This window comes from Procambarus clarkii, chromosome 30 (assembly GCF_040958095.1).
Source record: "Procambarus clarkii isolate CNS0578487 chromosome 30, FALCON_Pclarkii_2.0, whole genome shotgun sequence".
Lineage (NCBI taxonomy): Eukaryota > Metazoa > Arthropoda > Malacostraca > Decapoda > Cambaridae > Procambarus > Procambarus clarkii.
In genome coordinates this window covers 13,162,093-13,179,290 of record NC_091179.1, presented here as the reverse complement: position 1 = coordinate 13,179,290, position 17,198 = coordinate 13,162,093, and the positions used below count along the sequence as shown (strand labels likewise).

Here is a 17,198-nt window from a genome sequence, read left to right as displayed (position 1 = left end):
TAGACGGGTTCTATACATTCCTCGAAGTTGGGTTTTACACCATCCACCCAGTCTAGCTCCAAACCGTATGGTCAGGTTCAGGACTTTATATTATATACACGATCTGTTTTGAGTCTCTTCATAATTGGTTACAGATAAGTGGCTTTTCTCTAAGCGTCGTCGTCACCGCCATACTATTACTAAGGAAGGTGCTCCTCGCGGACCGCACCGTCGCTCCAGCGTGAGGCATTATGAGGCCCCCACCTGGCGTTGCTAATGACCCCCAACCATCGACATTCCTGCTGGCCCCGTCTCCTCGATCTGCCTTCGTCTACCCCTGCCTTCTACTCTCTCTCTCTCTCTCTCTCTCTCTCTCTCTCTCTCTCTCTCTCTCTCTCTCTCTCTCTCTCTCTCTCTCTCTCTCTCTCGTTTCTTCTGTTCCTACCTGTTTCGTCAAATATTTGATCTTGGTTATCTTTCCTCCAGCTCACTAGATCCCGCTTGATCCGTCTTGTTTTTTTCCTATGCGGCTCTCATCTATCTTATCTCTGCTATCCTCATCTCTTCTATCTCTCCTTCCTCTTATCTTCTTTCCTTCCGTTCTTACTCCTATCCTCTCTTCTTACGCATATCCTTCTTCCTCCTGTCCTTCTTTCTTCTATCCTCCTTATTCGTATCCTTCTTACTCCTATCCTCTTTAATTTTACCCTTCTTCCTTTTCTCCTTAATCTTGTCCTTATTCCTATTCTTCTTAATCCTGTCCTCCTTTCTCCTATCCTGCTTATTCCTGTCCTTCCTCCTTAATCATACGTTACCTCTTCCTGTCCTTCTCAGACTTGACCCTTTTTCTACTGTTCTTTTCACTTCTATGCTTTTCTCTCTTATAGTCTAAATCCTAGTCACATATTTAATTTCTCCGGCATATACATTCTTGACCCATCATTTATGGCGTTTCTCGCTGCGGTTTAGGTTTACCTGGCCCTCGTTGGTCTTCATCAACTTAGTTTACCGGGTATACCATGGTTTACCCACCAATTGTTATTGTAGCTGGCAAGTGACAAGAGGTCAGGACTGTTTTTGTCGTTTTTTCGTCTAGTGTGTTTAGAAGCTGTTGGCCGAGCGAATGGACAGCCGTAAAACAATTCTCAACGTGTACTATTGAAGAACACTAAACAATATAGGCCTAGTTTAACAATTAGAGTGGCAAGAGAGGCATAGACTAAGCATAGAATAGTAAAGATTAACACAAGTGTCCCTCTGACAGACCTTGTCAAATCAAACCAATCAGATCAAAAGCTTTGTTTATAAATGTTTGTTCATTTCTGATCGGGAATGTTTACATCAAAATTACAGTACGTTAATTAAATGAGTAAAAATAGCACGTAGTGTCATTAGTAGTATTAGAATACCCTAGGCTACAAAAATTAATGATGGGACTAGGCTGTTTGTAACAGATGTTGAGCTGATACTTGTTATTATGTTAAAAACTATGCCTTATCTAATCTTAAAACTGTAAAGACATTAAAATATTTTACAGCAACAGCTCAGACTAACCTTAATGGGCGAACAAGCTTGAATGGTCCCAAAGCCAATATGCAACTGAAATGTATATAATGAAACATAATTGTATAATAATCTAATATTTTATCAAACCCTCGTTATGATAATTCATTAATGGATTCACGACGGAAAGCTACGGAGAGAGATGATAAGAGCGAACAAATGATAGCGAGGTGAACTGCAGACAAAAATTATTGTGAAGTAAACTGGACAAATGATAGCGAGGTAAACTGTATGACGATGACAACTGCAGACAAATATTTTACCTGTGTAGTTCTTTAGGCATGTTCATATTGGTTCAATCTTCTGGTTGGTATCTGTATTATTATCTTATTACCTTAACATTATAATGTGAGGTTGAGTTTGTAGCTCAGACGCTGATCTTGGTGAGGACTGGTGGTGGTGGGAAGTGTGCTGGAGCATGCACGCACGCTCACATATACATATATTACAGATCCTGGTGTCAACAAAAGAGAATCTGTTATTACAAACGGATAACATCCCCTAAACAGCTGTCGGTCTGTCTGTCAGCCTCTGGCGCTCACCGTGGGTGTTACAACCCGAGCTTACGGCTTGCGTCGCGTTGGGGCCGGCTATCCGATGTGTCGGGCGTGGATCCTCGCAATCGGTCCGTCATTTAGGGATTAGGTGATGACGTGATACGGGTTTGTCAGTATTGTCATGGCCTGGAGGGGTGGAGGGTGGCAGGGGTGGGAGAAACGGAGATTAAGAGACACTTGGAGATTGGAGATTGAAACGCTTGGAGATTGACACACCCATTCTCCAGAAATGATAGTACTTACAGTAATTATTGGTCGAAAGTACCAACATGTAATGATGGACCACCAATGATTAATTTTTTGCACTTTTAATTTCATGGATTCTGGAAAAAAATAAAGCTTTGTGATATCGTGTAAAGGACAAGGATTGGTAGGAGAGGTGAGGTTAGGTTACTTTATATGTTCAAAAGAGTTTCCCATTCGACCAAATTCAACACTACAAGTTTTTTTTTTGGTTCAGTCCATCACTATATATTTGTAATTTCGGCCAAATAGTTACTGTAAATAATTTAATCTGAGGCGGATGGGCTGAGATTGAGAGACGTATAGAGTTTGAAAGAGGTATAAAGAAACGTAAACAAATAGAGACAGGGAAAGACAATTACTAGGAGGGAAGCAGAGAGATAAAAAGGGGCTGCGAGGGAAAGGTGGATAGGGAAGGAAGGAGAGTGGAAACGAAGTGATGAGGCACAGAGTAACAGAATGGTAACTTTAAGAATAGGCAAACATGACGCATCAAAAAATAATTGGCTTGCATACCCATTGACCTCGGGAAGACAGACGTGCAAAAGGTATGCGGATTCACACCAGGCTTCAGAAATGAACGCCAACGGCTGCGTGTCCAATAGTGCAACACACGACCTTACGCATTAACACTTGACTTTACACACAAATGGATAACATTAGGCACTAACGGATGATCATACACCCACAACAGATGGCCACACACATACACACCAACTGTTGAATTAAAGCCTTTGACGCAGTACCTCGTAAGAGGCTGGTGCATAAGTTGGAGAAACAGGTAGGAGTAATGGGTAAGGTACGGTAGTGGATAAGACAATGCCTAAACAAAGAAAATAGCGAGTTACTGTGAATGGTAAGATGGCCATGCATTCACCAACAGATGACTATACACACATCAGATCACCATACACTCGCAAACAGATGACCATACACACACACACACACACACACCAACAGATGACCATACACTCACAAACAGATGATAGTATCCCGCTAGGCACCCTAGGCGTTAGCTGTTATTCTCCTCGAGGACAACCATTCATATGCAAAGCTTCTACTGACCGTTTGATGTAATGGTGCAGTTCGAACGCTGCGTCTCCCTCTAACAGCTCTTGTTTACATGTCATTATGCATTCTGCTGCATGTAGTACGACCACGGTTTGATTTGTGATAGGGACGCCACACCTGTCTCAGGCGGTAAAGATTTATTATACAGCTTTGTTTCCGCTGTGGGTTCGTCTTCCTTTTCGACTTCTTCTTATTGTTCTTGTCATTGTTATTGAATTTTTTTTTTAGCGTTCTGTTTGTTAGTTTTATTTGACGAGGTGTTTATGTTTGTTTTGAGGTACTTGTTTGCAATAGTTTAATGTCGTTGCAATCGCTTGTCTGTGTGGTGCTCTCTCTGTTGTTTGTTGGTTTGTGTCTGTTCGTCCATATATATATATATATATATATATATATATATATATATATATATATATATATATATATATATATATACACTCGCAAACATATATATATATATATATATATATATATATATATATATATATATAATGTATGTTTGTGTGTGTATTGTATATTGACCCAAAATATAACACTGAGTAGAAGACCATAACATTGTGGGCCGTGAGAGAATAGAGAGAGTCCGTTACAGTGTGGTGATGACACCCAGGCCTACACAGAGGCCTCTGTATGTCAGCCCTGTAATTTTTGGATCACAGATGTGGTGATACCCGTCCGACAGCTGAGGGGTTAGTGAAGAACACATTTACAGCTCTCTCTCTTCTCTCTCTCTCTCTCTCTCTCTCTCTCTCTCTCTCTCTCTCTCTCTCTCTCTCTCTCTCTCTCTCTCTCTCTCTCTCTCTCTCTCTCTCTTCCTCCAAGGGGAGCGCTGAAAACTGTTTTTGTGGGATCCACCTTTCATCAGATTCCGACAAATGATAAGAGGAGACAGCAGAATAGATTGGAAAAGGCGAGAGAGGCTCCTGGGGTGAATTCTAGACCTCTCATTGGCATACATTTCCACTGGCGACATTCGACTCGGGACACGGGCAATATTCTCACGGCGAAAGTGACGATTTATGACCATGCAAAACCTCACTATCGCCGGCCGCTGTCAGTCTCATGTCGAACGACAATAGAGCCGCTACAACATCATCAAGAACGTCTGTTGTATTTACCTAATTATCCAAGCAAGTCTCAAGATGCTTGACTTTCTGTTGGACGTCTATACCCCTAGTACAATGAATACCGGTCGGTACACGTTTCGAACACATCGAGCATTGTGCTCCAAGTACCTATTTCCCCCTCTCTTCCAGGTGGCGGCGTCCGAATCCCTGCCCGACTCGCGTATTTGTGCCTCCTAGCATTCGGTAATCAAGTTCTATTTACAAAATATCAGTATTCATTCCCAGTCTTACACCCGGTAGTATGTTTTCAAATAATCAGTAGTTATATATTTATATGTATTGAAAACTAGCGCGTAGATTAGCAGTGATTAGAGAGGCAAATGTAGGGATGGAACAAGGGGAGGTAACCCCGCCCCACTCAACTGCTCATTTGACTGGTGATAGCATCGGTGGTAGCAGACGTGTTGGTATCTACCGCACACAGATACGCGCGGTATGGGATGATCCCTTAATGCCCTGCTCTCCTATCAGGGCCAGCAAGCCAACAATGGTTTAAATGTAAGAGTAATCTCTTAACCTCACTCGCTTCTGTAATGGAGGTGTGAGGAGGGCCAGAGGTTAGTAAACGAGGTGGGGGTGGGGCTGGTGGAGGGCACGCTGGTAGGTGAAGGTGGGGCTGGTGGAGGGCACGCTGGGAGGTGGAGGTGGGGCTGGGAGGTGGAGGTGGGGCTGGTGGAGGGCACGCTGGGAGGTGGAGGTGGGGCTGGTGGAGGGGCACGCTGGTGGAGGAGCACGCTGGTAGGTGGAGGTGGGGCTGGGGAAGGGGCACGCTGGGAGGTGGAGGTGGGGCTGGTGGAGGGCACGCTGGGAGGTGGAGGGGCACGCTGGTGGAGGAGCACGCTGGTAGGTGGAGGTGGGGTTGGTGGAAGAGCACGCTGGGAGGTGGAGGTGGGGCTGGTGGAGGGCACGCTGGGAGGTGGAGGTGGGGCTGGTGGAAGGGGCACGCTGGGAGGTGGAGGTGGGGCTGGTGGAGGGCACGCTGGGAGGTGGAGTTGGGGCTGGGGAAGAGGCACGCTGGGAGGTGGAGGTGGGGCTGGTGGAGGGCACGCTGTGAGATGGAGGTTTCACGCTGAGGCTTATGATGGGGCTGGGTGAAGGTTGTCTTAGATGCATGTGGGGCTGGGTGAAGACAAAAAAGAGGAGAGAAGAGTAGACGCAAGACACACGTAAACAGACCATCACCAAGACACAACTCGCATTAGTTTTTGCCGCAGCGCAGATGTTATCGACATCACAAGCGTTCGAACGATAATTTGGATAAAATCAACGATACACAAAATAATTATCACATACATTATTCGAGTCTTAACCAGGCGTTTATCTCTCACATGTGCTAGTAAAACAAGAAAAATAAAATATTACCGTTGGTGGCCAAACCCATCCTGAGTCCTATTTTCCAGACGCCTAGCTGACATCTCACTCCGGGGTCACGTGAGGTGGAGTTGGAGATGTAATCAGGTGATTCATTGACGATTGAATCACTGATATCAACTCTTAAATCCCCTGATGTATATAGGTTTTCGTAGGCGAGGAGGTAGGGAAGGGGGGGGGGGCGTTCAAAGGACTAGTGATGGGCGGAGTGTTGGGATGCAAGAATGTTCAGCGAGTGCAAGAATGTTTACCGAGTACAAGAATGTTTACCGAGTGCAAGAATGTTGTATGTGACCTGAGCAGGTTTGGTGCGAGAGGGGGGCTCATATTTTTAGTATATATTAGCTGAAAACTGCTCCAGTGTGCAATTTATAGCTCAGTTATTCAAGTGTTAAATTTATGGTTGAGTTATTTCATATTTTCGATTTGTTCCTTAAATATTTGGTGGTCAAATATTTTTTGTCGATTGCAGTGACACCTTCTTTCTAGTGTTGCATGGAGCGTTGTTCTAAGGTAGTGAGACCTGCGTAATGTTGCATAGAGGGTTACTATAAGGCAGGGAACAATATTTTCCATGACAATTGCTGTTCATCACTTCACTTGGAATGTACTTTGCTATGTGAATGTAACACTTGATAATATTTGACTCTAGCGAGGCAGAATTTTAATATATATTGTATATATTTTTCACATTTACATATATATCCTAATAATAGTACAGCTCAAAAAATATTCATATATATATATATATATATATATATATATATATATATATATATATATATATATATATATATATATATATATATTTATTAGAGTTGTGAGGGTACCACCTCTGGTGCCAATGTAATGTGGGGACCCATAGCCTCGGAGAAGAAAATAAAAAAGTATTCAGAGAAAACCTTGTGGTTTCTCACTGAACACTAATATTATCTCCTACCACCCCCACTCTTTTGTATGTACACATATATATTTGTTTTATTTGAACTTTGTTACAAAAAAGGAGTTACATATAGGGTACAAAGATAATTATCATAAGTTGTCGAGTTCCTCCAGCTCCTCAGATGGCGGGCAAGAACCCTGAATGCAGTGTGCATTTCCCCTCTGTATCGCCACGCTGAGGCGCTGGAAAAGAAAGCTGGCAGCTCTAGGGTCCCTTGTTTTATGTAAATATATATATATATATATATATATATATATATATATATATATATATATATATATATATATATAATATATATATATATATATATAGTGTGTGTGTGTGTGTGTGTGTGTGTGTGTGTGTGTGTGTGTGTGTGTGTGTGTGTGTGTGTGTGTGTGTGTGTGTGTGTGTGTGTGTCTTTTCCCTTCCCTCCCCCCCGATGTTTACATCCAGCCCATGGATCACACCAGTCTACATACACACTACATGTAGGGACCAAAAAGCCAAAGCTCCACCCGAGCAAACACAACTAGGTGAGTACACTCAGCCTAGTGACTCGCATCAGCCTCCATACACACATACACATTGTTCTGAAGCATTGAACTCGAGCGTCTAAGTCTAATTCTGAAACTTAGACAGCAAGGAAACTGGACTTTCTAAACAAAACTAAAGAAAAATCACGCGTATCGTTCCTGTGATTCACAACATTGTACGAACGCTGACTAAGCTTTTGATACATGAACTCCGCTTTTAACATTTGGTCTCTCCTTTTAGTTTCAATGATACGTTAAATTTAACACAAATGGTTTATTTAAAGTGGTTTGCCTTTAATCTTTTCGGATTCCTATATTCAGCATCAACAATTAATGTTTGTAATTTCAAATCGAGATAGGGAGAGCGTATCAATAATCTGTAATTCATTTTCATTTTACAGTCACAGCAAAATGTTTGTTTCTAAGTGAGTAATAAGCTTATGGGGCTATTCATGCCCGTTCCACCTCTTGGGTGGTTTAATCCTCATCAATCAATCAGTAATAAGCATAGGATATTACTAATTGTATTTTATAATAAACTACGTTCCGTCAGTTAACATTTGCAAATGTGATAAACAGTTTATTCAACGTTTCAGATAAAATGGTGCTGCTTGAAACTGGAGGTAATGGGGCTTAGGCTACTGGGTGTAGCTGATAGTAGTAATTGTATCTAGGCTACTTGTTGCTGTTGCTAATAATGGGGCCTATAGGCTACTTGTTATAGCGAGTAGTAATGGGGACTAAGCTAGTTGTTTATTTTATATATATGGTAGTAGTGGGGCCTAGGCTACTTATTATATCTGGTAGTGGTAATGGGAGCTAGGCTTACTTAGCTTAGCAATGGATGCTAGGCTATGTGTTGTAAATAGTAGTAGTAGTAGTAATAGTAGTGGTTAATCATTAGTTTTTTTTTAAGATTTTCTGCTTTGGGTATTTGCTGGAGTAGTTTACTCCTACAGTTTTGAGTCCACACCTGGCTGTAACTCGTGGTACACCTGGCTGTGACTCGTGGCACACCTGGCTGTGACAGATAAACACGCAGACAGACATCTGTGGGAGCCTCACAAGGCTCCAGCTGGTGCCCTTTATTATCTTTGAGGTGAGGGTCTTCACTAATACAATCATAAGTTGACTGAATCTTCGAAAATATTAGAGCACCAAAGTCGACTGAGGAATGTGTCAGCACAAATCGTCTGCGTGTAAATATTTTAGGCATTTTCGAAAGAAGCTCAAGAAACCTTTCAGTGACAAAATGCAATGTGTTTTCAATGTATAGGGAGGTGAGTTTGAAACGACTGATTCACTAAGATATGTAAATTAAATTTTGCAAACTTTAATGTAATTAAAGTTATAGTAAGTAGAACTAAGATGGTCAGTGACACAGCTGATGAGAGTAAGATAAGAAAATGCTTGCACTGTTTGTTGAAGAGTTTATTATCAAAGAAGCTTTTTATGATTTTATACAACTGAATCGAAGTCGTTGTTGTTGTTGTTATAGATTCAGCTACTCGGAACAAGTTCCAAGTAGCACGGGCTATGGTGAGCCCGTAGTGGACTTACCTGGCACAGGAGCGGTGCTGTGAGTGAATCGAAGTCGTAACTAGGCTTCTATATTTTTTGTCGTGATAATATTTTTTCACAATATTCCTTCTTTATACAGATTGATTTATTAATGAAGATTGAGCCACCCAAGAGGTGGCACGGGCATGAATAGCCCGTAAGTGGTAGATTGTTTTTGGAGTGAATGTGATTTTTGATCGTGAAGGATTTACAAATCAGTAAGTTGGATATATAGGCAGGAAAGAGGTGAGATGAGGTACAAACTGTTTCTAACTAATAGTTTTCCAACAGTATTTTCGTAATTAAACAATACGTGTATATAAAAATGACACTGTACCTCACCTCACTTCTTTCCTTCCTATATATCCAACCTACTGATCTGTAAATACATCCTTCTGAAGATGTATTATTAAATACGAAAGTATTTAAGGAAACTCCTGTCTCAATCCTTCCTTCGTGGTCTGACTGTCACATTGCTCATCACGTTAATTTTTCGTAATTTACACACACACACACATTATATATATATATATATATATATATATATATATATATATATATATATATATATATATATATATATATAAAGTGTACACCATAAAAAAGGGGGTGGTAGAAGGGAACACTCATACGTATTCAGAGTTAAATGGCAAGTTTTTCTCTGAATGCTCTGTGTTCCCTTCTTTGAGACTGTGGGTCCCTATAATTGCACCAGAGGTGGTGCAATTATATATATATATATATATATATATATATATATATATATATATATATATATATATATATATATATATATATATATATATATATATATATATGAAAATATATATGCATTTGTGTTCCTCACGTGTGCCCCAAAGAATGAGGTGATTTGGTGAAATGCTATGCCCAAGATTACCATCCGAGTTGCCGTCGGGGAAGTGGCTCAAATAGCCTCGGCTATCACTTCCTTTTGACGGCCGTGATGGTCAAGCGGATTAAGGCGCCCCGTAGTTACCAGTTGCGTTGCTTCTGGGAGTATGGGTTCGAGTCACTTCTGGGGTGTGAGTTTTCATTCGCATATAGTCCTGGGGACCATTCAGGCTTGTTTGCATATATATATATATATATATATATATATATATATATATATATATATATATATATATATATATATATAAAGTGTACACCATAAAAAAGGGGGTGGTAGAAGGGAACACTCATACGTATTCAGAGTTAAATGGCAAGTTTTTCTCTGAATGCTCTGTGTTCCCTTCTTTGAGACTGTGGGTCCCTATAATTGCACCAGAGGTGGTGCAATTATATATATATATATATATATATATATATATATATATATATATATATATATATATATATATATATATATATATATATATATATATAACTGATATATATATATATATATATATAATCAGTTAAAGTAACTCCACTGCAGACTTACTGTTACTAAACTTAAACTCAAAGGGCACGAGAAACGCATGTGGAAGCTCAAAAGAAAAAAACGCGCGAAAAAACTAAGATTAGTATTGTTTACACCGGCCGACACCTGGGGTTCTACCCGCGCATTCCAGCAGGGGGTCCTGATTGGTCAGCTGAATTATGACGTCATAAGAGCGGGAAACTGACGCTTGTTGCTCACCTGTGCTCCAGCGTAGACATTTTGTTTGTTATTTATGTTTTGGAAGTGAGGGGTAACTTTTTTTTCTCCTCGAACGTATTAGTTTTTTCCCCTCCTTGTAATTTGGGTTCACATATTTTAGGGAGTGTATCAGTGTATTTTTACTTTGATGTTCATTTATTTAGGGAAATTGATACTATTTTTTCTTATATAAAATTCCAAAAGCACATTACAGCATTTATGAAATCAGAGATTATATATTTGAATACAACAGGTCTATAACTTGTTATAAGTAACCTTCTTGTTACATGGAGAAGGTTGGTATTCCAAATCCTCAGAGAGAGAGAGAGAGAGAGAGAGAGAGAGAGAGAGAGAGAGAGAGGGAGCAATATCCTGTAGAAGAGTCACCGAAGACAATAATTCCCTCAAAGATCACTGTGGCACCACTGCACCCATGCTCACCAAGTCTCCTGAGACAGATGTCTCTCTGGTAACCACAGGAATGGCACGGAGTCCATCCCATTAAGAATGATTGTCAGAACAGTTGTGGCTTATTAAGCAATGCAGAGACCTCATGTTAAGCTGTCGACTCTGTACTTCGGCACGATGACTCTGAAGCCTTGACTGGCTATGACGCCTTGACTGGCTCTGACTCGCCTCGTGTTGTTGTTGTTGTTTGTTCCGTCAAGGTAAAACACGCTGCTGATTGGTTACACTTAAGCGTTCTCAAACAGTGGCCATATTTGGCCGTCCTTGCCACACTGATGAGCCTGGGTGATCAACTCTTGCAGGAGAGTGAGGCAACTGGTTACTTATTTTGTAATCCAGGCGGAAAAATGCGAAGTTAATGGGCGATGTTGTTCTTTGTATGACCAGGGGAAGGAATATGATGTTAATGGGCGATGTTGTTCTATGGCCAGGGGAAGGAATATGATGTTAATGGCCGATGTTGTTCTTTGTATGACCAGGGGAAGGAATATGATGTTAATGGCCGATGTTGTTCTTTGTATGACCAGGGGAAGGAATATGATGTAATGGGCGATGTTGACCTTTGTAAGGCCAAGGGAAGTAATATGATGTTAATTGTCAATGTTGTTCTTTAATTGTAAACAAGCCAGGCCACCAGGCAGGGATGCTAGTGATAGCCATAGTAAACAAATATAATTAATTGAAGGGACTTTTTTATAGAGATTCAAGTCGAAAACAAATGTGTACAACTAAGATTAATATTCGCTGATCAAATGCGGAATAACCACACATGAAATAACAAATAAGTTCTGTGGGAGTGAAGTGAATGGTCGAAGGAATATTAGGACAATCAACTTAAGGTAAGGAATAGGGGAATAATGGGGGGAAGGAAGCCAATCAAACATTGGGGTAAAGCGGTGGGCGGGGATAACTGAGTAGAGATGTGAATATATAAGATGAAGGATTATATTTTGTGTAGAAAAGACAGAATATATCACAATAATGAGGCTGAAAATGCCATCACATTTATTCCGTATTTGTGTACTCACCTATTTGTGCTTGCGGGGGTTGAGCTTTGGCTCTTTGGTCCTGCCTCTCAACTGTGTGTGTGTGTGTGTGTGTGTGTGTGTGGGGCTGTGTTATATGCAGGAGTTAATGCACTTCACCAAGACCTCACACTCCCAACCGGAATCTTGGGACAAATACTTTAAATGAAAGGTTTAATTCATTCGTGTAAAAAAACTTAGTGCTTAATGTTATGCGCTTATGTATTTTATTGTCTTATGCTGTAAGAGTCGGATATAATACCTGTGTGTGTGTGTGTGCACAATATCGGTATTGTGTTTGTGTTGTAACACTATTGTAATGCTGGTATTGTGCTAGTGTAGCAACGCTTGTGATACTGGTATTGTTGTGTGGTTACCATATTACAATACAGGTATTGTGCTAGTGTAGCGACGCCTATAATACTGGTATTGTACTGGTTTTGTAACAACTGTAATATCAGTATTGTGCTAGTGTTGCAACGCTATTGTAATAGCCGTATTGTGCTTGTATTGCAACCCACATTGTAATGCAGATATTGTGCCAGTGTTGAAACGCTATTGTAACACCGGTATTGTGCGAGCGTTGTAACTCCTTTCGTTCCCAATATTATTATTATTATCCGTCACCTGTTAAAGTTAACTTTGAAATTTGTGAGCTTGAATACTACTTTATTGTCAGTTAATCTGCAGCAACACCTGGAGTCTATACTGTTACTGAATACCATTGTCTTACTAGCCAAAATTCGTTCAATAATTCTGCATATTATTTTCATATATTTATAAAATACATCAGGTCGAATAAAATCTGTAATTGTTTAAAGTTCATTTAATATCAAAATACCTAAACAAAATTGTATCTGAGTGAAAACTGGAGACAGTAGTATCTGTAAATACATACTGAATGCTCCTTTTTCTTTTTATATATTGAATAAAATACAATTGATGCAATATTTTGATTTGTATTCATCTTATTTTCATTTCGATTAAGATTTTGATAGCTAAACACCTGAATTTTTAAGGAATTATTTGCACAAGTATTTTGAAGAATACTTGGAAATAGACTACAATTTCCAGTGTCGTAAATTAAATCACGATAACAAACTCAGCACTAAGTGAAGCGTAGCGCGTACTGACCTTGCTCTATAGCCTAGTTTTGCTTGGGGGAGGGAAGAGTGGTTAAACTTTAGCTCCTGGGTCCCGCTTCTCATCCTCCAATTGACTGGGTGATTGATTGATGAAGATTAAGCCACCACCCCAAGATGTTGATTACGGTTCAGGTCTGTCATATATATATACAAACCTGTTATATATATACATCCTACTTATCCCTGCTCCTTGTTTTCATATCCCTGCCAAGCTCCTTACAGTTATACTGGCTTAGCGCTTTGAGGCTGTGTGCTAAGTTTGCCTATCCCACTTCACTCTAAATAACAGTCCATATATTTACTGTTTTGACACTGAGCACATAATTCATATCTGGCTCTTTCGGGTTATGTACCACTTATGCCAAATTGTGGCATATCCTTATCTGCAATGTATGTTTATCTTAAGAATTTGGTTTGGGGGGGATTATTTATTCGCTAATATTGTTTATTCCAGTGAAGTGAGGCATAATTCCTTTAGTCTTTCCTTGTAACTCATACCTCTCAGCTCTGGGACTAGTCTGATGGTATGTATACCTTTTGCCCAACTTTAGGTTCGTTTTTTATTTTACTAAACAGGTACCTACAGCTTTTATGTGTGTGTGTGTGTGTGTGTGTGTGTGTGTGTGTGTGTGTGTGTGTGTGTGTGTGTGTGTGTGTTGAAGGATTTATCTTGGGATTTAGGCTTCGAGTTAGGTACTAGAACTAATAAGATTATCCAGCGCAATGTTTTTTATAGCATACAATCTGCCAGTAATTTTACAACCAGCTCCCCAATTACGGCTGGGTACACAGGAGTGAACAGTGAGGGAACGATGCCAATTAAGTCGTTTGATGTTGAGCTTAAGAGCTGTTCAACTCTGGAGGTTCTGCAAGACCATGACACCAGCTTACTTTTTTTTTATCTTTATTTAATAAAATACAAGCTAAATCATATATACATAAATTTACAAGGTAATACTACATTACATATACAGTTGTATAATTCTCAGTAAACAAGTGTTTTATATTGTCACCAGCAAGTATACGTTAGTCTACTTGCTACAAGTATACGTTAGTCTACTTGCTACAAGTATACTCAAGATAACTCAAGATAGTCCTAAACATGTCAACTCTCAGTGTATATTCAGGCGTGTTCGTCCTTGCTGCAGTTACCCCCTAAAGATGCAATAACAAATCCTGTACGTGTAACAAAAAACTTTATTTTCTCAACTATGAATACATTTTGTTCATAGTTGGACCTACGGTAGGCTATGGTAGGTGTTTTGGCTATGAATCATTTAGAGATGACCAGACCACACACTAGAAGGTGAAGGGACGACGACGTTTCGGTCCGTCCTGAACCATTCTCAAGCATCAACTTGAGAATGGTCCAGGACGGACCGAAACGTCGTCGTCCCTTCGCTTTCTAGTGTGTGGTCTGGTCAACTTACTTTAGCCACGTTATTGTGACTCATCGCCTGCAAGCATTTAGAGAGATGCGATTCGAACATAGAAAGCGAGAGAAGCGCTGTAAGAAACTTTAGAATATCATTGGTTGTAAGCCGTGTAAACAGTTTTCATTCATAAACAGTTAGAGCGGCGACTGGATTAAAGAGCATTTGACCAGTGTTGATGAGGACGGGCAGACGAAGAGTTGGACGTGAGCGCGTTGAGGGTTATGGGTCAGCCCGTCCTCATAAACATTGACCAGTAATCCAGCAACCGAATTCCCTGTCTATGAATGAAAAACATTTTACACGCGACTGAAAATTTATTTCATTATGTTCAAGTGTTCGAATTTCACCTCTCTAAATGCTTCACACACGAATTTAAAGTTAATATAATTGCTACCATAACCAAAACAGCTGATCTGTCACAGGCCTAACTATAAACAAAATTATAATATTCTTCATTACGTTTTCGATAAAATAATGTTTATGGTTGCACAGCACGGTAAAATTACCGAATGTGTAAGGACGGCGGTTGAGTAGACAGCGCTCGGGATTCGTAGTCCTGAGGTTCCAGGTTCGATCCCCGGTGCAGGCGGAAACAAATGGGCATAGTTTCTTCCACCCTGATGCCCCTGTTCATCTAGCAGTAAGTAGGTACCTAGGGAGTTAGACAGCTGCTACGGGCTGCTTCCTGGGGGTGTATGTAACGAAAAGGAGGCCTGATCGAGGACCGGGCCACGGGGACGCTAAGCCCCGAAATCATCTCAAGATAACGACTGCAGCTTGAAGATTCATAGCCTAAGGACGACTTGGTGTAACAGCTTACACCAAGTTACACCGACTTGGTGTAACAGCTTTGTATAAAACATATATATATATATATATATATATATATATATATATATATATATATATATATATATATATATATATATATATATATATATAATTGTGTGAGTGTAATGCAAATTTAAAAACTTCATCTAATAATACTTAAAACAAAATAATAATTTTTTGTTGTATCAAATTCCTCACCCCCAACTACTTTTAAATGATCACTATCAGTTGCGGGGTTAAAAGTGGGTAGGATAATTAGTGAGTTGATGTAGGAGTGAGCTGCGGCGGCTGCGGCGGCGGCTGCGGCGTGGGTCAGTCGGGCCCCGCCACCAAGCGGCCAGCTTCCCCACAGCGAGGCGTTATTACTCCACTAACTTACGACCGCTGCCACCCGTCGCCTCCGCCCGCCTCCTGTGTGCTAATTGTTCCTCCGTGGGGCCCATTTGTTCCTCCGTGGGGCCCATTTGTTCCTCCGTGGGGCCCATTTGTTCCTCCGTGGGGCCCATTTGTTCCTCCGTGGGGCCCATTTGTTCCTCTGTGGGGCCCATTTGTTCCTCCGTGGGGCCCATTTGTTCCTCTGTGGGGCCCATTTGTTCCTCTGTGGGGCCCATTTGTTCCTCCGTGGGGCCCATTTGTTCCTCTGTGGGGCCCATTTGTTCCTCTGTGGGGCCCATTTGTTCCTCTGTGGGGCCCATTTGTTCCTCCGTGGGGCCCATTTGTTCCTCCGTGGGGCCCATTTGTTCCTCCGTGGGGCCCATTTGTTCCTCCGTGGGGCCCATTTGTTCCTCCGTGGGGCCCATTTGTTCCTCCGTGGGGCCCATTTGTTCCTCCGTGGGGCCCATTTGTTCCTCCGTGGAGCCCATTTGTTCCTCCGTGGGGCCCATTTGTTCCTCCGTGGGGCCCATTTGTTCCTCCGTGGGGCCCATTTGTTCCTCCGTGGGGCCCATTTGTTCCTCTGTGGGGCCCATTTGTTCCTCTGTGGGGCCCATTTGTTCCTCTGTGGGGCCCATTTGTTCCTCTGTGGGGCCCATTTGTTCCTCCGTGGGGCCCATTTGTTCCTCTGTGGGGCCCATTTGTTCCTCCGTGGGGCCCATTTGTTCCTCCGTGGGGCCCATTTGTTCCTCCGTGGGGCCCATTTGTTCCTCCGTGGGGCCCATTTGTTCCTCTGTGGGGCCCATTTGTTTCTCCGTGGTACCCATTTGTTTCTCTGCGGGTCCCATTAGTCCCTCCGTGGTGCCCATTAGTCCCTCCTTGGTGCCTATTAGTCCCTTTGTGGTGCCCATTAGTCCCTTTGTGGTGCCCATTAGTCCTTCCGTGGTGCCCATTTGTCCCTTTGTGATGCCCATTAGTCCCTCCATGGTACCTATTAGTCACTTTGTGGTGCCCATTTGTCCCTTTGTGGTGCCCATTAGTCCCTCTGTGGTGCCCATTAGTCCCTCTGTGGTGCCTATTAGTCCATTTGTGGTGCCCATTTGTCCCTCCGTGGTGCCCATTAGTCCCTCCGTCCTCCCATGTTGCGCCTGTCCTCCCACCTAACACATCCTATCTCTTACGGAATCAATCCATCGGGTGAAAATGCTATATATATTATCACAAATTAAAGCACCGTAATATCGACGTTTTATAAGCATCAGCCTCGAGAGGTTATAGGCGGGTTGGTTGGGTTTGTACGTTTATGGTTAGGCTGTTGCTGTTGTTGTTTAAGATTCAGCGTCTAAGAACACA

General features: G+C 41.5%; 1 protein-coding gene across 1 annotated transcript; it reads right to left on the bottom strand.

Annotated features, from left to right (window-relative positions):
• Positions 1-15,835: 15,835 nt before the first annotated feature.
• LOC123747515 (golgin subfamily A member 6-like protein 7) lies at positions 15,836-16,831 on the bottom strand. The gene has a single exon (XM_045729731.1). The coding sequence runs from the start codon at positions 16,829-16,831 to the stop codon at positions 15,836-15,838; it is 996 nt and encodes a 331-aa protein (XP_045585687.1).
• Between the last annotated feature and the right edge of the window lie 367 nt (positions 16,832-17,198).

Bases quoted from the DNA above. Each gene is read 5' to 3' on its own strand.
- LOC123747515 (XM_045729731.1), bottom strand. From the start codon at position 16,831: ATGGAGGGACTAATGGGCATCACAAAGGGACAAATGGGCACCACGGAA.